The 27845-nt window shown below is 35.0% G+C and overlaps 2 protein-coding genes across 3 annotated transcripts in view; both read left to right on the top strand.

Moving 5' to 3' along the window:
- The window catches only part of LOC149780414 (nose resistant to fluoxetine protein 6-like), a 29858-nt gene extending 27192 nt beyond the window's left edge, over positions 1–2666 (top strand). The window contains exon 15 of the mRNA XM_089937337.1: positions 40–2666. Within this exon, the coding sequence (XP_089793463.1) occupies positions 40–162 (123 nt within the window). The 3' untranslated portion in view covers positions 163–2666. The remainder of the gene's footprint in view (positions 1–39) is intronic.
- A 9728-nt stretch (positions 2667–12394) lies between these two features.
- LOC149780413 (nose resistant to fluoxetine protein 6-like) overlaps positions 12395–27845 on the top strand; it is a 29117-nt gene continuing 13666 nt past the window's right edge. Inside the window, exons 1-9 of one of the 2 annotated variants that reach the window (XM_089937338.1) lie at positions 12395–12818; positions 14383–14540; positions 15005–15092; positions 17917–18016; positions 22338–22594; positions 23035–23202; positions 24334–24430; positions 26538–26636; positions 27653–27818. In XM_089937338.1, coding sequence (XP_089793464.1) covers positions 12473–12818; positions 14383–14540; positions 15005–15092; positions 17917–18016; positions 22338–22594; positions 23035–23202; positions 24334–24430; positions 26538–26636; positions 27653–27818 — 1479 coding nt within the window. In that variant the 5' untranslated portion in view covers positions 12395–12472. The remainder of the gene's footprint in view (positions 12819–14382; positions 14541–15004; positions 15093–17916; positions 18017–22337; positions 22595–23034; positions 23203–24333; positions 24431–26537; positions 26637–27652; positions 27819–27845) is intronic. The other variant, XM_089937339.1, reaches the window with a different exon arrangement.

Below are 27845 nucleotides of genomic sequence, written 5' to 3'. Positions count from 1 at the left end.
AGCAGTTATTACCTTTTTCGTTTACATTTTCTTTTGCAGAGCTACCTGTTTGTGAGTCACCTGGTATTCGCATACGCTGCAGCCTTTATCCTGTCCTTGGTATTTGAATCGCCAATGATGGGGTTGGAGAAGGTCCTTTTCAAACGGGACAGGAGAAGCTAGTGAAAATTGCCTGCGTTAACAATGATTTACAATTTTTAAGCTTAATTGTACTGCTTCATTCTTGGATAACGTCACAATCGAAACAAGGAGGTGAAATCGAGTCAACAAAAGATGTGCCAATGTCGTTCATAAAATATGCACTTTGTATATGTACAACAGTTTTCGAACTAGTGTTTACTGAAATACTCTAGGGATTATCCTTACAGTTTTGATTCTGGTTATTAACAAATGTTAATGGATTTAAGGCACGGACTTCTGACATATGTTGGAGTGTTTATTCGTCTGCCTTATTCATAACGCCGTAACTGCAGATACATTGTATGGCGCTTGCATGAAGAGATTTTTAAATTATTTAGAAAGAAACACTAAAAAAGAATCAAGGCTATAACTTACGATTATTGAATTGACTAGCGTATGGACAAAACAAATTCAATAAAACAAGCTAATTCCTTAGAAATGTTAGGACCGATTAGGATATATTTTATTAGTTGCGTATTTGTAATCATTAATTACCCAAACCATACAACATCCCATACTACAACAAACATCTATCATAATGTTATAGATATTTAAATGTATGCCTTGCCCTGTAGAACAGCATGTTAGCATGCGGGAATCGTGACCACAAGAGCGCTTGTTCACATTCTGCTCAGGCCAGATCGGGTCAGTCACCGGGGTTTGTGTCTAAGGAAGGCACTCTACTTGTCTGGAGGCTTTATAACCTTTCGTGTGTTGATGTAACGTTATGCAACAGCTATTCAATGCACGCAATTGGTAAAATTCTGGATGAATTGACAGCTGAAGATAAATTTAACAGCAGCGGGAAATATTTTTTATAAACATTCGGTTGAAAATTAACCATAGGAAAAGAAGAAACAAAAGTGTCAAAACTACCAAAAATACGACATTTAGCGATATGTGACGGATTTGGTTCTACATGTCAATATCATATTAGTTAGATTTTAGGTATTGTGTGAATGTAATGTTTGCGACCGCTAGTGCAGATGGAGAGAGAGAGAGAGAGAGAGAGAGAGAGAGAGAGAGAGAGAGATAGTAACAGTAGGTACGTGTAATTGATATCTTCTTTATCTCTCCTTCGCAGTCTCTCTGTTTGCTTTTGTCTGTCTGTCTGTGTCTGTTCGCCTATTTTTCCCTCTCCCCATGTATTACGACTCTAGGGTCTCAAATGAGAAAGAGCAAAAACCAACAAGTTGTGTTAGATTACAAATACGTTATTTCCTTTGAATACAAAGTCAAAATTTAAAAACAACTTAAATGAATTTAAGCGCTTTTCCGAATGAATTCCAAGCAATCGAGTGTGCCGATGTACCAATAGCCTGGACTATTGTTTATGTGCTAACAATCTTGATATATCACAATGATATGATCCATAATGCCTTTGAATGAATTCACAATAATCCCAAACTAACGATTAATTCTGAAATTAACAATAAGCACTTTGTAATTTCAGTGAATGATATAAAAAGTAAATTCTCACAACAACTGAATCATCGAATGAATGATATTAAACTAGGTACTAATACGTGTAATATGACCAACCTATACAAATCTAAGACACAATTTGCGAACAAGAATGATGGTCAAACTTTCATTTGCAGAACATTCTAAGCTATAAACATTCTTATATAGATCACCAGTACTCTGTCATCTTGACCAAATGTTCCAGCAAATTGTAAATAGAATTTGTTTCCAAAATATTCTAAGTCGGAATGAAGGCTATAACACAAACTTAGTAAATATATTTTGCTAAGAAATTTGATATGTATCAATATTTCATGCACACAGTTATGGATAAAAGTCGTTCACTCAGTGCCACTGAAATAAATATGACACATCATCATGAATTAAAGCAAACGAATCACACAGTACAAATTTTATATACGTAACGATTTATATATAAAGTTCGAGTTTGACCTACTCTTTCAGGCTAAGCCTCATTTAGTTATGACGATCGGAATTTTAGGTACCCCATAGCAGGTTCAGATGTTGAGGGAGTTGGGGTGTCTCATTCGCCCATTCTCCCATTTCCGATTAAAGTGTTTACATTTTCAGATAAAGAAAAGCAAGTAGCCTATATTTAGAAAAACGCTTTTATAATTCGAGACAATGTCAAAACGTCATGCTTTTTTGTCTGTATTGCCTATGTTTTAATACAATTTTGCGGAATATAGATTTTCGGAGTTTATATAAAAATACTAATGATAATAGTAAAATAACGAGATAGTTTGATTATTTTCGATGTACCGTTGATCTGAAAGTTAGCCCATGCAGAGATTTGTAATGATGTTTTTTAGTGGCTTCATATTCTAATTCTTTTATGCACAATATCCTCTATCTTCTTCTGGCAGTGAGTAAGAAAGAAGTAAGAGAGAAGCCTTTACATTTTGCATTGTCCAGGTTGTAGTAGAGTCTTCTCAGTGCTCTCAGTGCTTCTATTAATTAATCTTTTACCTTTATAACAATAAAAACAATATTCATTAATATATTCACCATCTTCATTATCACCAACACTGTCATTGCTGTCTGCTGGAGATAATACACAGCCAGTGATGTTAACTGTTGTAACATTATATGTTAAACGTTGCTCCTTTCGATCCAACCAGAAGCATGCATATCACAAACAACTTGAACTGCAATTAATAATTAATTCCCATAGCCTTAAGGTGCTCTAGGTACGGTTATTTACCGTTATAAGTGTAAAAATAACCGTAGGATGAGTGACATTAAGGCAGTCAAATACTATTTATATAAATCACCTATGGTAATTTACTAACGACTCATATTTTCCAGTTGCAGGTTAAATCAACTATACTGGCTAAGATAGTATGGGCTAATGCATGCCTAAGCTTGAACAAAGAGTAACTTTTAACTCAGCTCATATACGCAGTATTATAATGAATCTTTCCCCCATAAACTAGGTGGTGCAAGATGAATAACAGTTTGCACGAAGAACACAAACGAACACTTTACTTAAGTGAAAGAACGAAAAAAGGTGAGAAGGAAAACAACAAAATATGAAACATACACAACAACGTGGGGTCGCCGGATAATACATAATTGTTACACACATAAGGTTGCTCATCCTGTTCGAATATGTTTATTTCGAATTACTGACTGATTAGGTATTTATTTACGTTTTAATATTCTTTTTTTTTAAAAATAATTATAAATCATCAAAATATTTATAGTAATTGTAACAAGGTAGTTGCACAAACTACAGAAAGATATATATAATCCTCTGCGCAGTCATCAGCAGGTACGGAGTACTTAAAAATATCATGGTATTCGGAACTTATTTCAAAGGGAGCTATACATTATCTTTCGATAACTTTAAACCATAAAAATGAGATTTATTATTTTGAATTAACCACTGCTCCGCTGTCACCAAAAAGGTCTATTCTAAATCTGCTCCTTGCATTTGCTTTCTCGTACACCCAACTTTTAAAATACCATCCATATTCTAGTCCTTAAAGGGCCTATTAATGGGCTCAAGTTTAGTTTGTTACATCGTCAGTTTCCTCTCAGTTTAGGTTTGGTCTTTACAAGTACTGTTTTGGCCACAGAATTTCCAAGTTTCTTTAGTTGTCCTGGGAGCTACTGTGAATTTGGGACTTCAGTGGATGGCGGATGTGTCTCTTAGATCCTTAAATGTATTTTCTTTATCTGAGTAAGGTTGTTTTAAAATTTTATTTTTTTGTGTGTGTCAGGCGTGTTAAGTTTTTTCATGTTTTCTCATAGAGTTTTTTTTTTCCCCTTCTGATTTGCTTTCTACATTGCCCCATTTGCCTGATATACTGTTCTTTTGAATTTTGTTTTCAAATTCACATTCTCCTTTTTTGTAGTTCTCTTTCTCCTTTGAATTGCTCATTCTCAAACGTTAGTAACTACATCAATTCTGTAATCAAAGAATTAATTTCTTGTTCCATTATATTTTTAAGTCGGTTTTCATTTTGGGAAACAATCGACTTCTGACATCTCACCAACAAAAAGCTCTGTTTTACTGTTACGACTCTGAGGTCAAACATTAAGTAGCATAAATAAGGACACCCAACAAGTATTTTCAATAGTAACAAGTAATTTAATTATCAAAACTTAATACAATGAAAATCTAGGAGGAACTCACTGTATTACAATGTTAATTAACATAAATCCCAACAAGTTCTATTGAAATCCTAAAGAATAGAATATTCCGAATAAATTTCAGATCATCGAATGTACGTATTACAAAAATATTGTCCATAATTCCTTTGAACAATTTCCAATAGGCCCAAATAATATTCTAGGACAATGCGCACTTTGTTCTTGCAATGCATAATTAAAACCAAAATCTCCTCTCAATTATGTAAACACATCAAACTCATCGGTATACGAATCCCACCATGTGGAATATAAATTCAAAATAGGATTGAAAATTTATCAGTTCTCCCATCTATACACTTTCAAAAGTCTACTACGAATAAATGTCGCAATGTACCCCAAGTGACAGATCTTACTAATCAGCCTAATATTTCAAAATGACTAGTCATGTGACTTAAGGAATCGGATGGAAATTAACTTAATTTTTCAAAGAACCAGCATGACCCCACCAGCACGAAAAAGCTCCCCAAAGTTGTCAACATGTTTTATTGTTAGCAACATATTCCTATTTATTAATCTTATGTAATCCACATTCATAATCACATTCGAAATGACATAAAATATAATTTTATACCCGAATACAAACAAGAGTTCTCTAATATCTTGACTACACATACTCAGTACAATAGTCATTAATAAAAACTACACGTAATATTAATGCAGCCAAGATCCAAGGATTGCAAGTACGTTATCTTCATTTTTAAGAAAGGTTTCAGGGTCAATTGAATTTGTTACAAATCCCTCAGGATCTGGTTAACACCAGTCTGTTCCATAGTATCAATAATTAAATCACCTGGACTTTTAATGTCACTGCTTGGGGAGTGAAAGTTTGTTGTTCCTTGTATTGTACTGCACTGACAGTTTTTGTTTGTCCCTTGTATTGTACCGCTTTGGTTTTGAGGATTCGTCCCTTGTATTGCACCGAATTGGAAGCTAGTATTTGTCCCTGATAATTTTGATTTGAACTGTTTCTTAGTATTACTAATGGTGCTAATATTTGGGCAGCAATTCATGTAATTACTTCCTCATCGAAAGTAAATGAATTAGGCCACTAAACAGCTGAATTATGAAAGTGGAGAGCTAAGCACAGAGTACAATATAGGGATGTCTCAAACAGGCATTTCGGTACACCAGTTAAACTTTAGTTAGCGCAATAACAATCGCAGTTTCACTTCTCTAAATACAGCGTCACACGACTGATAATCTTGAGACAATAGATAACTATGACCCGACATATTTGAACACTAAATTCTATTTTCGGTCTGCCCATACTGTATCCGCATAGAAAGATCGTAGATATTAGTCTTTAGAAAATAGGGAGAAAAGTATGCATCCTTAGATATTGCTACATCATGTGGAGGCAATTTTAATACGATCAACTGATTAAAAGATAACGTCACACACATTATGGCGACACATTTTGTGACGCATCAGAAATGATGTTAAGTTGATCAACAAATTAATTTCATAACACAACGGTTGTCCCGATTAATATAAACTTTATTTGTTCCAGTACGTGTTAATTGACACGCTTTGTTCTCGTTATTAATTTAATCTAGCGAACTTAACGGTCACAACGCCTTCAAGCTCACCACACATGTGAAGTGCCTCTTTAGTTTTATTTTGTGCCATCCCCAGGCTATATGGTTTGGCTTTCCGTTGCTAAGTGAGGAAAGCCGAAGTGGGACATATAGACCAGACTAAAAACTCCTTGATGGACTCGGGATACGATTATTACTTCAGGGTCATATCCATGAATGTAATCCCAACATATTTTGAATATGCTGTTCTCTCTTGTTTGGATGGTAGGCTTTCTAGGTATTGATTTAGGTGATCGTTTATTCAATGAGTATAGGCATTATAGTGTGGCTGTCTGTGTTTAATATTTCGATAGAGCACATCCAGTAATTTGGCGTTGTCGAGTGATAAGAACTGACATATGGGGCCCATTTCACATTGTTTTCTTTACATTTCGGTCTACCAAAAAAGGCCGGATTATCTAGGACACGAGCCTCACCGCGAATGCATCATTGAAGATACTTTAGATTAACACCGGATGTATTCTATTTAGACCCATTGTTAATTACCGGATGTATTCTATTTAGACCCATTGTTAATTACCGGATGTATTCTATTTAGACCCATTGTTAATTACCGGATGTATTCTATTTAGACCCATTGTTAATTACTGGATGTATTCTATTTAGACCCATTGTAGTGTTAATTACTGACAAACAAATGAGGGGACGATATAAGGAAACTAATTGTGGCCAGAATCGTGTTTGTGTGTTAACCAAGTGTGTTAACCTTAAAAACGTTAAATTGGAATGACATATTTATTTCTAAACTGTACGAGATGAAAGTTTAATATTTATGTAGGTAATTAGAAACATATCAGTTGAGGTAAATTTGTAATAGCCTAATACGTACATGGTTGTATGTCAAACTTTTGTCCATCATTACTTCGCATTTATTTGATGATACAGTATCTAGCTTTACTTGTGGTTGAACTGTGAGGAACAGATAGGCTATATATGCCTGTAATATCCTAAAGTTTTAAAGTGAATTACATGGTGAATTACATGGTGAATTACATGGTCTATAGTAATGTATTTTGAGTGAGTACTTTACCACGAATATCTCTTTATACCGTTATTTACTAGATATTCGGCAAATGATAGAATTTCACCACTCTCACCTCACCTTAAACTTGATGATACGGGTGTACTTTATTAATTGCTTATCCACTTAATGATTTTGGCTTTTGCTTAACACAATGACCGTTTCACTTTCATTTGTTAACGCAATGCTGATCTATGAGATTTTCATACCGCCCCAAAAATAAAAAATAACGTATCTTTTCTCAAGTTTGTCCCTCTATTTTTGAACAATGGCAAAGAGCCTGGATATTCTGCAGCAGTCATGTTATGTCCAATATATCCGGCGAAAGTCACCAGTATTTGTTCATACGACCATCATGGTTTATACGATCTTACAGACATGATATAAGTCATCATGTGAGAGTTCAATACTGTGTTGTTGTCGACTGTCCTCTTAATGTCAAGTCTGAATCTAACACGCAATATGAATCATATCTCTTCAGCGTATGACAAGTTTGGTCTCACAATAAGTATCAAGAACAAAAAGGTAAAGAAAGGACCTGCACCAGGAAATCTAATTGGGGCTTATTATTATAGTAAATGGCCAACCCTCGAGGCATTGGACAAGCATCTACCTCGTCATCTCACGGTAACGTGTTTTTCGCATGATAATAAAATGAACGCCAGAATTTCCAAAGTGTGGGTGAGCATAATTATCAGTCTACAAACAAAACCTAAGGTCTGCAAAGACGCTGTGTTGCAGATCCTGTTGTATACTTGCGAAAACTGGACGCTGTATAGACATGAAGCCAAGAAACTGAACCATTGGCAAATGGGGTCTCTGAAGAGATGGATGAGGGCAAGATGGTTGGACATGATCCCAGATACTAAAACTCTTAGAAGGCAGACATTTCCAGCAAATGCACTCTGCTGATGAAATCACAATTGAGATGGGTAGGTCACGTCACCAGGATGTCAGATATCTTCTACAGCGAACCGAAGCAGAGAAAGGGATCTGAGTGCGGTCAGAGGAAACCCTTCAATGATTCTGCAAGCCATCACTAAAACACGTCATAATTGACCCAGATCCCTGCGAAAATCACATGCATGATCACTTCAACTGGTGGAATCCCCGTGATACTGGAGCTACAAACTCTGAACTGACCCCGAGTGGCCGAGTGGTCTAAAGCACTCACCATTCCGGATCACTGCCTTCTCATCTCTGTCTGCATGGGTTCGAGTGTCAGGCTCGACTAACGTTTGTGCGCGAGAAAGCTTACCAGTAGCTTTCGTGGGTCGGTGGTTGATCCTGGACCAGCTATACTATAGCCTAAAAAAGGCGTTAAAATAACATGTCCAGCGGAAATAGAAAGTGCCCATTATTTTGACTATACTATTATTATGGAACTGTTATAAATAAGTCGAAGGAATTATTGACAACCGTCATGGAGAACAGTTCATTTCCGGTTTGGAAACGTTTAGGAAACTCTTCATTAATGTAGGAATTTCAAAGACCTTTATAAGGACTCGTTTGGATTCAGTTCATAATACTGTAAGCTTCTCCCACATTTTTATTTTCAACTTTGATAATTAAATTCGTTATTAAGTTTTACAAAATTTGATGGTTTTGCTTTTATCATCGTTACTTAGTTTGTCACTATAGAGACTTTAACTAATATATAATTGTATTTTTGAATCAAGCATGATTTTTACAATGCATTTAAAATGTGCCTCCTCAGATTGATATTTCGTCTTGTTTTGTTTGTGGCAATGATTTTTGTACTCAACATGAAGCAAGTATCAATAACGAAAACTTAGTCATAATATCTTGAATTTTTTCCACAAAGAGTCATGTTTTATTCCTGAAGAAATCTTAGGTATCCGCAGAATAGAAGAAATCATACGTTCCATTTATTTTAGAACAGAATGATTCTCAAGCGCAAAATTGTTCAAACTTGAAGTTATTTTTGAATCTCATTCTTGCTACTATCTCATACTTAGACACACCAATGTTGAAATCATTATACACAATTTGGTGAAACCGAAGTCAGGTTGACATTATTAATGCAGTTCGCTTGAATTAATTTTTCATTTATCAGTCTAATCTTGGTGTGTTTTAATATTTGCCTACAGAAATACAGCAACAAAATGTTAAACAATTTAACATTGTACTTCATCATTAGCCTAATATCTCACAATAGATGAAACTGCCACGTATATGTCCTGCACGGTAAACCCATAATTTAATGTGCATGTGGCACAAACGTTGCACTCGATCATTATGCAAACAATATCATTGGCGATTACTAACTGTCAGAATTAAAAGATTTGCTCTTCGCAGAGCTAGCTGTATAGCACTTTATATGAATGGCTTCCTCCTAAGAGGATGTACCGTTATGGATTGTTTCAGTCACTAACGTACTCTTAGTTCCATTTTATCGACTTATGCATTGGCTAGGAAAAATGCCCAAATTCCTGCTTCATAATAAAGAAGTTATCCTTAAAGTTGTAAAATTAAGTTTAAGAAAATTTTTAGATATAAACTTCGAACCATTTTGGGGACAGTTTCATGAATTTATGTCCTGGCTGAAGCAGAGATATTTGTTGCCCAGTCACTTTTTCACATACCTCTGTGCATGGTTATGTCCATCCGCACATTGAATTTAATATTTTATATATTAACCATATATCCGACTGTGCTGCATAGAATGCGCACTTGTGATGCTTGTCACATGTTATTCGTAGCTACAAGGTTAGTTGTTGTCATGGTATGGCATGAGACCGAGTCATTGGGAGGGTTACAAGGCCCTTCACTGAGATGACTCACTATCTTGCCATATCGGGTAACTATGACAACATTTGAAGAATTTGCCTCAAGGATGAACTCAGTAACCGAAGTTCTTATTATTTCATATAAAAGACAAAGAATGAGCGACGGTACATCTTCCATACTAGCTGGCTATGGTTTCGTACCCAATATACACTTGATGCACTTTGACGTAATGCAAATATCCAAAAACTTGTCATACTTATGACAAGCCTAGGGCATGGGTAAGGTTATCATCAATCAGGTTGAAGTAAGGACTGGCTTTATTTTTTAAGTGCATAAACAGCTTGCATACAAAAATCAAGAAATACACACAGATCTAATACAAAGTGTGTACTCGTAATGTTTGAATTACAAGGAGACGAAATTATAACGAAAAAGAAGAAAGAAGAAAAAGTTGGAAAATCGTCCTAAACAGGGTAAACAAGGTATCTTCGTGTACTGCCGTCAGTCCAAAAATATTGTGGTACCAAAAAGAAATTATTGAGTTACGCACATAATAACAAGCTATAGTATTGTTTTTGTATCGTGTGAATGGGTGAATTGTGATAACAGGTGAGTGTATTACTGCTTAGCTGTTAGTATTTGAACTGACCTGTGTCAATATGACAATACGGGAGCAATGAGCTTAATATACGGCAAGTATAGACCAGCGTGTTAATAGTCCAAGCTATAATATGTAAGGACCTATTCCGATTAAGATGTAATGACAAATACTGATTGCAAAGGGTGAGCAAGTATATTCATCAAAGATAGTTATGATTACATTGCTTACAGTTGTCATTCATTAAGCACATGTGTAGGGGGTGGATTTGAGGGAGGCTGACACGGACACAACTATCATATATCATATATTGAAAAATAGTGCATAGTTTGAACACAGATTAAACAACGAATTACGTCAGAGCAAGTATCCAAAATACTGTCACAATTTTTAGTGTTCATTTTGTTATTATTTCATTCCAAACTTCTGACCATTTCGTTTGTATCCATTCACCTTTAGGTGTTCTTATTAAATTAAATTGGAAATCAAAATTGCCACTTTAATTTTTCGTTAGATGTCTTGTCAGTATTACAAGAAGACCAGTTTTATGTTTCAACAATGTTATAGACATGAAATAATCTATTAGACTACCGAGAGTATCAACGTAAAAATCAATCAGATGGATTGTTCTCACATTGATTGTAGGAAACCTTTAGCATATGATCAAATATTAATTATATTTGATTGGTTTATTATGTAATGTTTAAAAACAATTTTGGACCACGGTTATAATTAAAACAAAAGTTGCACATGGATACAGTATACTAAACAGTCTTTACATCCCTCTCTTTCATTTGGTATTCGAATATGAGATATTCAAAACACGTTTAGAAACTTAAAATAAAAAAGGAATTAGTCAAATATTTGCACTACCTGTCTATATTAAAGAAACTACCTCAACGTTGAAAGTATTTATTTATTAATCATTCTCTTTTTCTAAAAATCATATTGATTGTCGTTTTGTTAAAGAAGATTGGACTGGACATGAGTTTTCTAACTCATCTAGATTCATTCCAGAATATACATACATGATCAAAAGATGACACTCATTTTACAACAGTACAACACATCTAAAATCAAAGTCAAAATTAAATAAAACGAATACATAATCAAGTAGATGAATCGTTTTTGTTTGCCAGAACGTGATACATACAGATCACATATACATCGTGTGAAATAAATCGCCAACACAATAATATACAATCAATCACGATGAAAGGGCTATTGAAATCACAGCAAAATTTTACTACACAATTTAAACGGAGAGAGAGGAATACATTGTAGGCTATTAATCCATGCTTTCAAGAGGTTTATTCATCAGCTGTATTTGAACATGTTTGTAATCAGCATTTCAACATTTCTTGTCACACTATTCACCTAAAATATATTTAATTTATTTAATAGGAGACAACATTATCGTGCGTAATATAATATTCAAAGGCTGAAGCCTTAGATAGGTCCATATCAATATTTGACTGTGTAAAACGTTTCAAAGACTGGACAATACTTTACGACAGGTCATTTTGAAAAAACTATTAAACGACGTACCAGGCTGAGTCATTCTGTTTTAAATACAAGTACACTAAGTGTAAAGTTCAAAGTACCCATATCTCTCTGGATGGACATATAACTGCAGTTGGGACTCGATATGAGATAAAAACCCACATCTTAGTGGCAACATGGTGTACATGGTCAGAAAATCTTAAACATTAATATCGATTTGCTTTGCGACCAATATCTAACATGTTACTGAAATTTATGGGGCAATCTTTTCATGGAATATTATCTCCCTTTCTCTGAACGCTAAGGCAAGACATAAATAAAATCATTGTTTCAAATTTAACTTTTCCTTACCTACTTTTGTGTAACAATAATAGTGCATACAAACGTTTCTTTAGAAATTGTATTTCGTCAAGAAGGTTATTATGTTTTTTTGAATGTTTGTGTCGTTGTTCTAGCATTTATATCTTGTGAATCTTATTCAATGTACTCATTAGTATCGTAAATGTTTACATACATAGGTGTCGCTTGAGAAAAAGATATGGTTTTTGGAAAACATCCAATGTGGTGGGAACATGATAAAATATAGTGCAAAACTGTGATGTAAGCATTGAGGTTGACGATATTAGAAGTCATACCTCACTAAGGAATTATTTGCATATTCAAGAACGACTCAAGAATATGATTTTACAGATTTACCGCCAAATAAGTCCAATACCTTTCTTGTTGCTCGTACTGGTATGTCATACGTACAGTCATGATACTTTAATTACAGAAGACCTTAGTAAACTTCACAAGGACCTCCTGAAGCTACAGCTGGTACTAGAAGCCATAGTAGCCGGCGGTTTTCCTTTGAGCGAGATAACTGACTTTCCTGCAATGAGAGTTACACATAAACACTCTGGCCTTCTAGCAGGCACTTTGAGAGTGGGCATTTTGCCAGATTACAATGTGAGTGACACTTGTCTAAACCACACAGAAGTTTTGATTGATGCTTTGTTCCGAAGACAGAAGTGGGCCATTCAATGTAAGTAAGTGGGCCATTCAATGTAAGTAAGTGGGCCATTCAATGTAAGTAAGTGGGCCATTCAATGTAAGTAGTTAAAGATAAGTAGACGTATTGCAGTCTTCATCATTATTGCAATATATTATTTACAAGCTGTGCCTATCACTTCAAGGAGTGTTTGACTTGCTTAAATACTTTCCATATTTTAAAAATTTCACTTTCATGCACAGAAGGGATGATGTGTCATTTCACGAAACATTATTTAATTTCAACACAACTGATTGTCAACAAATTGCTTCGACACATTGCCCACGATACTAGTTCAAATAACAGTTACCGTGAATCCCATACCCATAATACCAATCTCTGTGATGGAACTATTGTTTTCTGGCACATACCATTTGCGGGTGTCTAATTCACAGGACAACATTACAAGAAAAGGTAAACTGGACATGTTTTGATATAGCTGCGACCTGTGTCAAACAGTTTGGTCCCGCAGTGCTTCGAGGTTTGAATGAAATATATATATATATATATATATATATATATATATATATATATATATATATATATATATATATATATATATATATATATATATAAAGAAAAGCATTTACCAAACCCTTAAACCACTCAGCTATGATGTCCGCTTGCAAGAATAGGCTCGAAGTGCAAGGAAACGCGTCCGTTAAGCAAGTGGAACTTGAGACTTAGCTTTTTTCCCAAAACGTATGTATTTTAATGCAGAAACGCAAATTATAGCTGTAAATTGGAAAACTTACAATTTGTACATATGGATGAGTTACTAGTGATATAAGTACGATTACAGCACATCTTCTAACATATTGAATTATATTTAAATGCCATGTAAATATCTTTCATATAATTATGTATCCATGTTGTGTCTCGGAAAATCATTTGTTTTGTTAGATAGTTGTGAATGTGCCAGGGAAGCTATTAAATATTTATTTACCTAAATGAAAAAGGCTCATAATCTTCATATCTTGTTTGCATAGGTTAGCTCTAATACAATAATTTAAATTCATTTCTTAAGCTTATTCAATTTTAAAACCGTCGTTTGTTTCGGTTCACCTGAACTTTTCTTAAATTGGCAGACAACGAAATCAGCTACCGCAGCCATTACTACCATCACCAATCACAATAACAACAATTGCCCCTCTTGTTTCTACTGCTTTGTTTCAGTTATCAACTGCTAATTTAACGGCTTGAAGTAGTTCAGAAATTAGGCCATAATGTTATAGCTAGGTATATATCTTGTACCAGGTGACATTATCAAGGTTGAATTAGTTTGTATTGTGTACTTTATTTAGAGTATTGGTCAGGCTTGGTTGGATTAAAAATCTCCATATTTGGATGAGTGTCCTAAATTGCTTAGAAAGAGCGAATGTGGTAAGCAATGGAGCTTGCGTGTCCTAAAACCCATCGTTACTAGATGAGTATGTCAAATTCTTTGTGGAAATAAGGCATATGATAAATAATATGTTTTATTGAGGATTTGTATACCATTCATTATTTTATGCATAAAGTTTTCCGATCTGATTTTAGTATTTCTTTTTCTCACCAGTTATCGATGCCATAGGAAAGATTGAGAGTGGAATTCTTGACGGAAACTTGATTTGGCCCGGTTCATACGATGAATGTATCAATGCTCAGGCGATCGTGGACAGGGGTCTAACCAATAAATCAGAGACGAGCTATCCATATAGGGGAAAATACTGCTTGGTATTCACACCTCTTTTTAATATTAAAATGACTCACGGTCTTTATATTATTCAAGAATTCATTTCTGAAACTTGCATTTGGTTCCACATTGGTGTTGGGTTATTTCATGACCATTAATAAAATCACCACCATTGCCATCATTGATGCCATCATCGTCATAGTCCGGATTTGCATCGAAACGAATGGATTGGTACTCGGATAGCTGCGTCATTACCAACACATGTGGCCAAGATGTAGAGACTGTCGTTGTACATAAATACCAGTTTAGATAAATCTCTTTGTAATAATGATAATAATAATAATAATAAATATGATAATATCATCGTCATCCTATTTGTCATTATCACATTCATATCATCATCGCAAATATTAAGGCCATCGAAATGTTTACAGTAATATTTGGTATTGACTAAGAGCTAACTGTTTTCCTGAATTTTTGAAGTTCTCGTTTTCATTTGTTGCAGCTATCTGCCGGTACTCCAGGAATAACGGTTGGTATATGTGTCCCAGAAACGTGCAATGACGACGATTCAGTGGCTCTTGTTAAAAAAGGTTATAAGATCATATTTTTGGGCCATCGTGTTGAGTGCTAACAGTAAATGCACGAGTATAACATACTACTAAACAGATCTATTAAATCCACCGAATTCACAACCACGCATTTGACACTGTTATACACACACACACACACACACACACACACACGCAAACACACACACACACACATACACACACACACACACATATATATATATATATATATATATATATGCGCAACGAATTTAACACGAAAAGTAGAAACAGAGAAATATAACACCCACACATAATCGTAACGAACATAGGCATATTAGCTGAAAATTTGTCATTAAATGTGTTATAAGGAATGGGTATATTTTGAATGGATAATGGTTTTTATTATTTAGAACCAATACTTGACCCTCAGAACGAATTTATATGCACATACATCAAAACAAAGAAGTTGAATGTATAACAGGAGAATGAATTATATTCCACACAGTGTTATACAAATATTAGGTATTGAGAAAAGGTCTTTAGGGAAGCTACTTAAAGTGGGTTTATTGATGCTAGAAATACGGTAGGGAGATCTGATATAAGGTCTATTAATCCTAGAAATATGGTAGGGAATTTTGACATAGAGTCTATTAATGCTAACAATATGGTAGCGAGATTTGACATATGGTTTATTAATCCTAGAAATATGGTAGGGAATTTTGACATAGAGTCTATTAATGCTAAAAATATGGTAGTGAGATTTGATATAGGGTTTATTAATGCTAGGAATATGATAGTGAGATTTGACATATGGTCTACAAATACTAGAAATATGGTAAGGAGTTTTGATGTTGGGTCGATGTATCCTAGAAATATGGTAGGGAATTTTGATATACACTTAGTAGGCGCAAAGGTATTTACAGCTTTATTTACTAAGTTGGACTTCTTGCATTTGGTTATATTATGAATAAAGAGCCATTCCAATTTGAATACCATTTTACTAGAAAGTATTGTTACGTAATAGTTTAATAGTGGCAGATAATTTATGGGTTTATTTATTCTTTCAATGTCATATTTTCATGCGTTACACTAGATGATGCACCCTTAGTCATTAAGAGACTGAACGAAGGTATTAAAGAAACACGTTTGAAGAGTAGTTAGAATGTATGAACATAATTTCAGCTGAAATGGATGAATACAACTGATTAATAACCAATGTTCATCTATAAAATACCCCAGTCAGTTCTTTTAGAAGCATCACTTATTAGCTAAATACTTTTGGTAGTTAATTTAATGTCCCCTTCATCAGACACTCGTTGTCGAGTACCGGTTTTAATGTAAGTTGTTTTTAGACATTTGATCATTGTATGACTGGATTTTCTCCATTCAGAAATAGAAACCAGATCCATGCGCAGTTTATTTTTGAGATCGTTTGTTGATTTCACGGAGGTATGAATATTGCGAAGTATGACCGATGTAGAATGGCTTGAATAATTCACGGAGGTATGAATATTGCGAAGTATGACCGATGTAGAATGGCTTGAAAAATTCACCGAGGTATGAATATTGCGAAGTATGACCGATGTAGAATAGCTTGAATAATTCTCTTGAATTTAGAAAAACAGTTACTAATCTGAAACGATGTTCATATGATTGATGAGATATGGTATAATTCAGCACGAGAGTAGGGTGGGAGAATTTGATCCTTGCGTTGTAAGGAAAATAGTGAGGTACACAAGATCAAAGGAGTTTTTAAAATCAATAGCTCCTGCTTCAATAATATTACATGTTGTTATTTTCCATTACTCAATCAGTTCAGTGATAATAGTTATACAAGTGTGACGGGCTCAGAACCCGATTCTGATGAGTGCAAAAGTTATAGTTATATAGGTAACTAAATAAATGAATGGCAACATGATTTTCAAATAGTTTGGTAAGAGCAGGGGTACTGATATAGGTATACCTTTAGATGGGTAAGTTCCATTGCCACCTTCATGCACGGAGTTAACTTTAGTCAATTTGAGTGCTTGTGCGATGAATCCAGTTCATATACTGTAGCTCTTTAATTCCGAAATATATTCAGCAATTACATATGAAGACACTTTTTAGAATTTAGGCCTTATTCCATAGGTAGCATTATATTTATTTGGATTCAACGTCAGAAATGTTGCTCTTCCTCATTGGATAGCATTGGTAAACAGAAATACCTATTAGGGGATAGCATTGGTGAAGAGAAATACATATTAGGGAATGGCCATTCATTTACCACAAATCTAAATTTGTAATACTGTTTTCTGGAAGACGGTCCAGTAAGAATAGGCTTGGAAATAACAACAGGACACACCTAAGCTGTTCAACATTTTATTGGACAGGTAAGGGTTGAGACTACGCAAAATTCCATATCTGTTTAAGATTTTTCGTTTTGGAAATTAATTTACATGGGAAAGTTTCCTTAGTTTATATAATAATTAGCATTAGCTTTTATTTAATTTTATAATCCTAAAGTTGTCCCAGTCTTTACACAATTAGGTCTGTGTCTTACTTTTTGTGATCCCACGATCCGTTTGAAATCCATCCATGTAGTGCTTCCCGAAAATTGCAAGTAAATTTAAATTGTATCCATAACCGTGCTTGCTGTTAGACCAGAACCAATAAAGTGAAGATTTATAAGCCAGATTTCCATGTTAAATATAGTTTTTATGGCTACACGTTATATGAGCAATTGTATTTGTGACTTTTGGGTAGATAGTACAGAAAAACATCATTTTCACTTAAATTAGCAACCATAACATGTTGGTAAAAGCAATCATTAAATCAGAATTTCTAACCCTATAAAAGTCGTCCTTTCCTTTCTGTCTTTAAGTTCTTAGCCTGCTGCCTTTGAATGGCACTGCAAACATAAATCCTACTGTCCAATGTCAGGAAAGAGATAGAGAGTTTGATGGTCGAGCCACAGCTGTGACGTAAGTACATATTCAATAAACACGGGTCAAAATCTGAAATCTGCTAGTCGTTATTGAGATTAGAGGTGGAACTTTGTTCGATGACCATATCAATCGAGATGAGAGAAGAATACACGAACTGGCCAGTCTTGATATACTGAAGATCAAAACCGTCTGATGTCAGCCAGTTTTGACAGGTGGTCAAATATGTATCACATTTTTAATGGTCGCAGTCTTAGGAAGATTCAAAGGATAACCTTACCATCTGGAAGTTAAAAATGAACATTTTTTTGGTGTAATCTAATTTTGAAAGTAAGCAGAACATTAACTTTCTAGAACTGCAGTATTGAGATTATTACTTTTATCACTTTATGTCCGGCCATGTGATTACTGAGAGTGAAAACTTGTGTTGTAAATACTTTTTCATAGCGAAAGGGGGCGGATACCCCACTTAGGACGTTTATCCACCAGCTGACTAAAATCAATGTCAATCGAAGATAAGATATCGGGGGTGGGGTGGAGACTTACCTAGTGCGGTGATATCGCCTCTCTACTATTACATCACAATCCAAAATTATAAATTGAAAAATTATAACAATTGTATATCTTTGGAAAACACAAATCTGTTTGGCCTCTCATGGTGACCAGCCATGTTTCAATGGATAATTGTTGGATACCTGTAGATTCTGTACGTAGGATTAGTGGTTGCCGTTCCGTTCCATGTCACCAATGTGATGTTGGTGTCCGAGTAAAAACTCCATTGTCAAAAATGTATTCCGCATGCAGGTCACGAACTAGAATGGAGACTCTGGTAGGAATCATCCAAACTGTATCGGGCAAAAAAACCCGTATGGGAATCAGTGATATATATATATATATATATATATATATATATATATATATATATATATATATATATATGTATGTATGTATGTATGTATGTATGTATGTATGTACCACATACATTAAAAATAACATGGCATTTAAATGTTGGTATAAAGCAAATTGATATACCAATACTACTGGTACATCAAATTGTGATCCGCCCATGGCGCAATAATACGAATAAACAAACATTCTTTCAGTTGCAGGCCTAGATGAATTTCACCTCATTGATTAATCATAGCTGGCATATAAAAATAACGATAAAAGCGTCAATAGTACCTGTTTTCTAAGTGAAATTAAAATAGTATACATCGGAATCCTTTCTTTTTTCCATTCAAAAGAAGCAAAAAAACTGGAGTGAAACACATATTGCGATGGACGAAAACATTAAAACTGAACTTGTACCAAGTAACCTACAGTAATCTGGTTCGTTGTAACGGTATGTTTACGCTTTCCTTGGGATCTATCTACAGTGTTCATAAGATCAATTATATGTTGTTGCAATAGCCAATCGACATTAGGCCCATATGTTAAATTTGTTGGTTACGAGACATATAAACTGTAGCGTATTTAATGCCTTATTCTTGTTATTTTTTTAGTGTATTAAAATGTTATAAAAATCGATTATTAATTATTTAGTATAAGAATGTCAAAGCGGTCTCCCAAAACCCTCCCTCTATCTGGAATACCTTAGCTAGATACGGGTGAAAATTGATGAAAATGCTAGCGTTGGGGATTTTTGCTTGTGTCATACGACGTTGTCTCTGGACCTATGAAGTATGGTAAAGCTGAGTCAAGCCGTCCAAAGAGAGAGAGAGAGAGAGAGAGAGAGAGAGAGAGAATTGTATAGTCTTAAAAATTGCTAATTAATCAAAGCAGATTAATGACTAAGATGAACTGTCAATGTATTAAAATATTTTAATTACCTCTTGTTGGTTCGTCAGTTCGATTCGTTTGTATTCCACGCTAATTGCCATGCGCCTGTATGTGAATGACAGACAGTTCAGGTTTAATGTACAAGAAGCTGAGTTTGCAGTGCACTTATTTCTTCCTAAAAGCCATATTTCATGTTTAAATCAAGAGTGTCTTATATTGGTTGAATAAAGTGAATAAAAATAGAAACGCACGAAAAGAAAACAATCATCAGATCAATTTGCAATTGTGATTGTGAAGAACAAGAAAAATCTTAGAACTACACTGAGTAGCGGACACAATCGCAGGGATGTGAGGAGTTCGTTCACTCGGTCAATACACAGTTGCCCAAACCATATCGTAACTCCATTCAAAATGCAAATGTGTGTATTTGTTTGTGATATAAATAAAATATATGTATAATATGTACGCTGTCTCAACGATATACCACTCGTTATATACATTTTTCATTCAAAGTAAACTCGGCGAGCCTCGTTTCCTTTTAATGAAACATACATCTCGTGGTAAACCATCGAAACAGGTCATTATTGTTTCTAATCTGACCAAGCCGGTCTTCATGTAGTTGGATAACCATGGTGAGAGACGTTGGAGGACAGCCGAGTTTTTCAAGGGTTTTCAACTGTTTAGTTTTGATCACCGTGTCAAATGCCTTCGTCAGGTCCACAAATATTATGTACAGTACTTTGTTTTGGTCTCGACATTTCTCCTGGCTGTGTCTTAGGACGAATACCATGTATTTTGTGCCCCTATTGGCTTTGAAGCGACATTGACTCTCTGGAGCACGTTTTTCTGCAATGGTGGGCATCAGACTGTCCAGCAACACTCCAGCAAGGGTTTTGCCAGCAATCGAAAGCAGAGTTATCCAACGGCAGTTTGAACAGTCAGCCCTTCCCCTTGTTTTTGTACAAGGTAATGGTGACTGCACCTTGGAGTTATTGTGGAAGATTTCCTCGCTCCCAGCAGCAAATGAAGAACTCGTGGTTTGGTGTGCAATGCTGGGCCTTCACTCTTCCGTATCTCTGTTGGGATACCATCTTGTTCTGCCGCCTTTCCAGTCTTCAGGTGTTATATGGCTTTTATAGTCTCTTGAAGTGTGGGTGCCTCATCGAGTTACATCTTTGGTGGCTGATGTAGGAAGCGATCAATAGCTGCCTCCTGGACTGTACGGCATGTGCTGAAGAGCGGTTCAAGATAGATTCCCTGTTGGTGAGTAACTCTTGGCCATCTGCACTCCGTAGGGGGCTCTGTATTTAGAAGGAAGGACTATACAGTGCTTTCAACGCTTCATAGAACCCATTGTATTCACCAGCGTCAGCGCACAGCTGGGTTCTTTCTGCATGCTTTGTCCACCGTTCATTTTGTATGTCTCGGAACGTGCACTGTAGGTAGCTGCAGATATGTCGGAAGGCTGCTTTCTTCTGTGGACAGCATTGTTGAGCGAGGTGGGCTTGGTACGCTGATCTAATTTTGGCAAGCAGCTCCTCGATTGCTTTATAGTTTTCATCAAACCAGTATTTGCTTTTCTTACTGGTGAATCCAGTTTGTTTGCAGAACGTCAACCTTTATGTGGTTCTATACCTCTTGCGAAGGTAGATCTGGCGGAAAATTAGGTTATTCAAGTCTAGACTGCAGGCTTTCTTGAAATTCTGTCTTGACATCTGCAAACGAAAGGTTCTTGATCTGGAGCTTCCTTCTCGGGGTACCTCCTTGTTATCTGGGCCTGGGCTTGAAGTGGAAGTCGAGCTTGCGTTGGACATAACGATGATATATGTGGCACACTGCACTGGGCATCACTCTGGTATGAAGGACGTCTTTTAAGTCCCTCTGGCGTACTATGACGCAATCAATTTGGCCCCAGTGTTTTGATCTAGGATGCATCATGGTCGTTTCCAGCTGTCTTTCTGCTTAAAATATGGTACTTGTGATGATTGGCTGTAAAGCTGCGCAAAATTCAATAAGCAGTCCCTCATTGTCATTGCAGCCGCCTTTTCGACAGCGTTGGAAGATGCCCGTTGGCTGCAGCAGGCCAGCTGGGGAGATGGGGGTTAAGGAGATAGCATTAGTTAGGCCACCTTTTCTAGGCTCTTCATCATGCGGAGCAAGCAGTGCTGTCCATATAAAAGACTGCTTTGTCACTCAGGCTGATGAGATAAAGAAGACTGACTTGGAAAATTGTATTCCGATTTGAAGATAAATTTGAGGAAATATTATGATACACTCAATGCATGTTCAAATACAGTTTGATAATTAAACATTCACTTTACAAATATAGTTTGTATATTTTCCATGTGATGATTCCAATGTATGCATTATACAAAACGGTTTCACATGCCATGTATGACACATTACCACACGTGAAGCGATTCAGATGATTTACCTTTGTGGTATTAAAAATATGCTTGATGGATGTCGTCTGATACCTATGACCTCTGACAATATTAACATGTATTTGATATTGAAGCTATTGTTCCTGTGTACAGATTTGGAATAGGTACATGATTCTAAATACATAATTCGATTCCAGCATTTTCGCATCCATCATCGCGGCCATCATTGTACTGGGAACTGCATATGACGTCAAAACTAGGCTGCTTGTAAACTTTGCTTCTGAGACCAAGATGGCGCAGTTCAACGAATCCGTTCCTATCACAAAAGAGACTCACAGCAATGATGTCATCTATGAGAATCCAAACCTCAATGATAGGTCTCATCTCCTCCCTAGATCAAAAGAGTCAAAATCGATCATGAAAAACAAGACGGCAGAAGGACACACCGATCCAGGTAAGTTAACGCTTCTCTGTAATCACCCAGTTTACTTTTAGATCTTATTAATTGTTGTTGTTTTTCGTGAAAGCTGTTCTTAAGTAGAAACAGATTTGCAGGTACAATTTACGAATACACTTATATTTTTTCTAACTGAAACGGTATTTGATATATATATATATATATATATATATATATATATATATATATATATATATATATATATATATATCAGTAGTTATGCTGGAATTAATTAGGTCTATTTGCATGCAAAACTATTTTTGTAGTAAATGTATTTTCTTTCAGTGATAATGGATGAGGGAAATAATAAAATCAGTATCAGTGAAAACATGAGCTATTTATCAACAAGAAAAAAATGAAATTACAGTGTAATGTAATCGCAGAATTTTATATCACGGTCTGCATAATGACATTTCATCTATTTCCGTTTGGTGTAGCTATCCTGGCTCGTGCATTACTGGCCTTCTCCGTGTACAGTAATGCCGTTAAAATTCTCAGCACAGATCAAGCGGCCGGAAGTCTGAGTGCAGTGAATGGGATCCGCTTTCTTAGCATGTCGTGGGTCATTCTAGGTCACACATACGTTTACGGATTTTATTTTGGCTGTGAGTGTTTAGTAATTTATTTTATACATGTTTAATTTACACATAAATATGATTTTATTGTATTTTAAAATCGCTAATCCATATTCTTGAACCATTTTGATTGTATTAATACGATAGATGTGCAGTTTGTGATTGCAATCCGACAAATAAGATGTAATCCGTATACAAAATTTCAAGCAAGGAATCTTTATGAAATCCTCTGAGTTGTCCATGTCTCAGTACCCGATGTAAGTTATAATGGTAATGGAGGCCAGTTAAAATTTTAAAATAAATATTCTAATGTCAAAGGGGTCCACTTTTGCACAGTACTAGAAAGATGTCCTAACTTTAGAAGTCTCTTGATGGTTAGAACGAATGAGCATCGGCATAAAGTCACACTTCTGAATACTTCATCCTACGAAATAGCAATAAAGATATGCTGAAACCATTACAAAAGAGTGCAAAACATAAATAGGAAGGGTTGAATTCACTTGAGATTGAAACCGATGTTGTATGTAGAATCTATCTTGTGGCGAAATTATTTAATGGTGCAACTTGTTTTCATCCTCTAATGCATGCAGTTTTCCAAATATTTGACAGTATACACCAACAAGTTCAATCCAGTGTATATGAGCTTACAATCACGAGTTTTAACATCCGTATAAATTTGAAACATGTAACCAATTAATGCCTAAATGTTTGGTCTGCAGTCACATTTCGCTAATAACCGACATATATAACACATCCTGTCTAATACCAGTATATTCTTATATTTGTTTCCTGAATAGTCACATATCTAAGATCTCAAAGAGAAAATGAATGTGATCACCATTTGTCTTTATCCTCTAAATGGTTTTCCTTGTTTATCTTAGTTGAGACTTGGCATAATCAACGTGCGAGAAATGCAAAGAAATCCTGCTCAAGAAAAATACTCGAATTATTTTAAAACATCACGAATATTGAACTTAATAGAGGACGAGAGACATAACTGTTGACAGGTAATTACTTTTTCTATTCAAACGTTTTAGAAACGAAATGATAAATCACCAAGATATAAAGGTTTATCTAACATCATATACGGACCGGAACAACTATGTAAATACATAGATGCACCAGACTGAAAAAGAACTAAATTTCCTCTTTTTTTTCCAGCGAACCAACAATCCTTCTTTCCAAAATTACAGAACCGATTTACTTTCCAAGCCATCGACAACGCCACTGTTGCCGTAGATTCATTTTTTCTTCTAAGGTACTTTCTAGCATTAGAACATCCGAATGACTAAACTACCGATAATATGTGCATTTCAATCCGATCTTACACGAATCTCATACTGCCATTACCTGGAATCTTATACCAGTAATATAGTAGTATAATACCGATATTTTATAAATATAGTAAGTATTTGGTAATCTGCTTATGCTATCAATATTTCCAGTCATATATATTGTCAATCTCGGAAACTTTATGTTTGTATGTTATTCACATTCAAAATAATGTTTTCAAAACTCATTTTCAAGTAAGGGTGTACATTTTACAGTTTCGGCGTTGTCTTTCTCTTTACAGTTGGTATAGAAACTCTTATTTATCTTTATGAACGATAGTTGTAACACTGGTTTTGATTTGATTTCTCTCGGTTATAAAAATAACTTTTAAAAGGAACGTAAAGTATAATGAACCGAATCTAAAATAATCACACAATATATATCACAAGTCTAAAGGAATATAGTCTTCGAATTGAATTAGAGGCTCTGAATATGCTGATATGCTGTCAGTCTCTAAGTATCACAATTGCACTAACATGAGAGTCTCTGAATCAATTCACAATAGTCCCAAAATGTTGCTAGTTCCTCTCAGACAAAACAGAAAGACATCATTAAATACATTTGCAGACTGAACATACACACAATAATAGGAAATAAGAATTCGACAGCATTCTGTCTTCCTTTGTGTGTACTACTACTCTATTTCGCAATATAGCTAGGTGACAAATTTCACAAGTTGTCCCCACGTGACGCATTTTGCAATACATCGCTACATGATTTAGGTAGCAATCACCTGGCTAAACCATTCAATCCAAAAAGTACTCTAAAGTTTACACAGGTTTATTATAAAGGCTGTGTTTCAAAACTCGTAAACAACTCATATATAGTTCTATCTTGGAAATAAAGTATATTCATGTACCAAGGTAAACACAAATGTAGATATATGTAGATATATGTAGATATATGTAACACTAATTTCTTTTACTTTATATGAAGTATATCTGCCCTTATGAAACATGTTAGTCAAACCTGTATTTCCATATTTATTCCTTATTTGACTTGTGTTCTTCCTTTCATTCTCCCTCTCCCTTTCTGGATTAAAAGATTATAAAATATATCAGTAATGTTAACCCTCTAGTATACATTTAGGTAACCATTGAGAATGCGCCATCAAAACTGCATACAAATTGAAACAAAAAACAAACTGTTCAATTCGCGTATTAGCTATTATAATTTGTTTTTCACCTGCATCATGCTAATTGCCAGTGACTGAATTTTAATGACATGTTGCTGTTTGATATTGTGTCAACATACAGTATTGTGCACCTGCCACACTCAGCAACAAAACGAGACACATGTTTGTGAAATAATATAAACTACACATATCAATACACTCATTTAAGTAGCAATTTTAGTGTCATCACAATTTTATTCCTATTAGAAAATGATGGAGAAATCGGCATTAATTAGTAAAAAACCGAAATTAAATGTCAGTAGATATTTAGGTCCAGCGTCTTAGAGCGCATGCCTGCCAGTATAACAATGCAAACCTGAATGCAGAAATATACTAGAATAGAAACCAAAATAACTGCAAACTAATTCAACTCACTATTATTCAAATCTGTTGTTTAATGATGTTATCATTAAAGTACGTTGGAGGGTTCTGTCAAGCTTCTATAGCACCTTACCACCGCAAAAGTTGTTGTATCAATACCGCGTTATAAATGTGCTAATGTAACTTAAAATCCATTTATTTCCGAATGAAAACTTCCGTTACGTTGACAAAACATCCAATTTGAAGCATAACAAGTACAATCGAGAAATTTTTAAAAACTAGTGTCCTATAATTAGTGTAAAATTAATGTGCCATTTAAGCCATTAATCGCATTGATCTAGCCAAGGCTGTGCTGACGTGTCTTTGAATCATCTCTCTCTCTCTCTCTCTCTCTCTCTCTCTCTCTCTCTATATATATATATATATATATATATATTCCTTCTGGTCAAGTTTAATGCAGATATTTTCATTCAAAAATAAGGCCATACAGTCAGTTCATTTATGTCAAGTTCAATCTAACTTGCATGTTTGTTTGTAGCGGACTTCTTCTTGCCTTTTTGACCTTTCGTGAGCTGAAGAAGGTTGGTGGAGTCAATAAATTCAGTTGGGGAATGTTTTATTTCCATCGCTTCTGGAGGTAAAGGAAACAAGCAAACCCGAATATTCGTTTCAGTTTATTGACCAAAGAATTAGTTGATTGACAGAATAATTATTTTCTCAACAGTCGCAGAATAATAGTGATATATTAACATAAACTTACTGCTAAAATTCGTCCTTTGAAATATACATGACATTATATATGCTATCGATGCTAATCATTAGTCCTGTTTTGCTTGAAACACACACACACACACACACACACTCACACACACACACAGATACACACACAAGTACACACATACATACATATATATAACGGTGTTTGTGTTTTTATTTTTAAATATATAATCACTCCTCGTCAGAGCCATTAACGCAGGATATTACAATAGAAACCATATGTGTTGTGAATTAACATTATGATGACAATGTTTACATAATTATCATGTTGTGGTAGCAGTGATGATACTAGTAATGACAAGACTGTGTGGACATTACAGTGAATGTGCATTATTTTTTATTGTCAGCCACGATGATTTCACGTATCATAATACATACACTAATATCAGTGTTTACAAGTAGCTTTTAATTTGGATTCTTTCATAAAAACAAAAGACTTAAACTTCGTTAGACATGCAGCGCTAAATAGTAAACAAACATATCAAAACACAGACAAAATTTCTTTTGTATGTGTTAAAAACGGAATTGGCTTCATATACATTTGATGAATAATGATAGTTACGCTAAGGAAAACGAACTGCAGCATAATCATGGCCGAACCGCACTCTTCTCTACAAATTGGGATACAATCAAGGATGTAGCGAAACTTTTTGAAAACGAAAACCATACAAGTAGTGATATACAAATGAATGAAGCTAACTTCATGTTCTCATGTCATTTCGCATGAATAAACAAGATATGATCTCATAGCTGGATTCGCGTTTAGAGTAAACTAGTGCATAACGGAGAGGAATTTAAAGTGATTTACTTTGTACTATCGTATTAGGGATTATTTATTGAGCCATTCATCATGCACACAATTTGTATTTTCAACAGGCTGACTCCGCCTTACATGTTTCTAATGATGGTGTATGTTGCGACAATTAAATATTGGAGTGACGGGCCTTTCTGGTCAACAGATACGGTGGATAATCCTTACTGCACAGATAGGTGGTGGACAAACTTACTCTACATTAACAACTTCGTAAATAGCGATAAAATGGTATAAATCCCACATTATTATACTCTA

This window comes from Sinohyriopsis cumingii, chromosome 16, assembly GCF_028554795.1.
Source record: "Sinohyriopsis cumingii isolate HCF-2022 chromosome 16, ASM2855479v2, whole genome shotgun sequence".
Lineage (NCBI taxonomy): Eukaryota > Metazoa > Mollusca > Bivalvia > Unionida > Unionidae > Sinohyriopsis > Sinohyriopsis cumingii.
The sequence above is the reverse complement of the archived record's forward strand: the minus strand, read 5'-3'. Positions and strand labels throughout refer to the sequence as shown.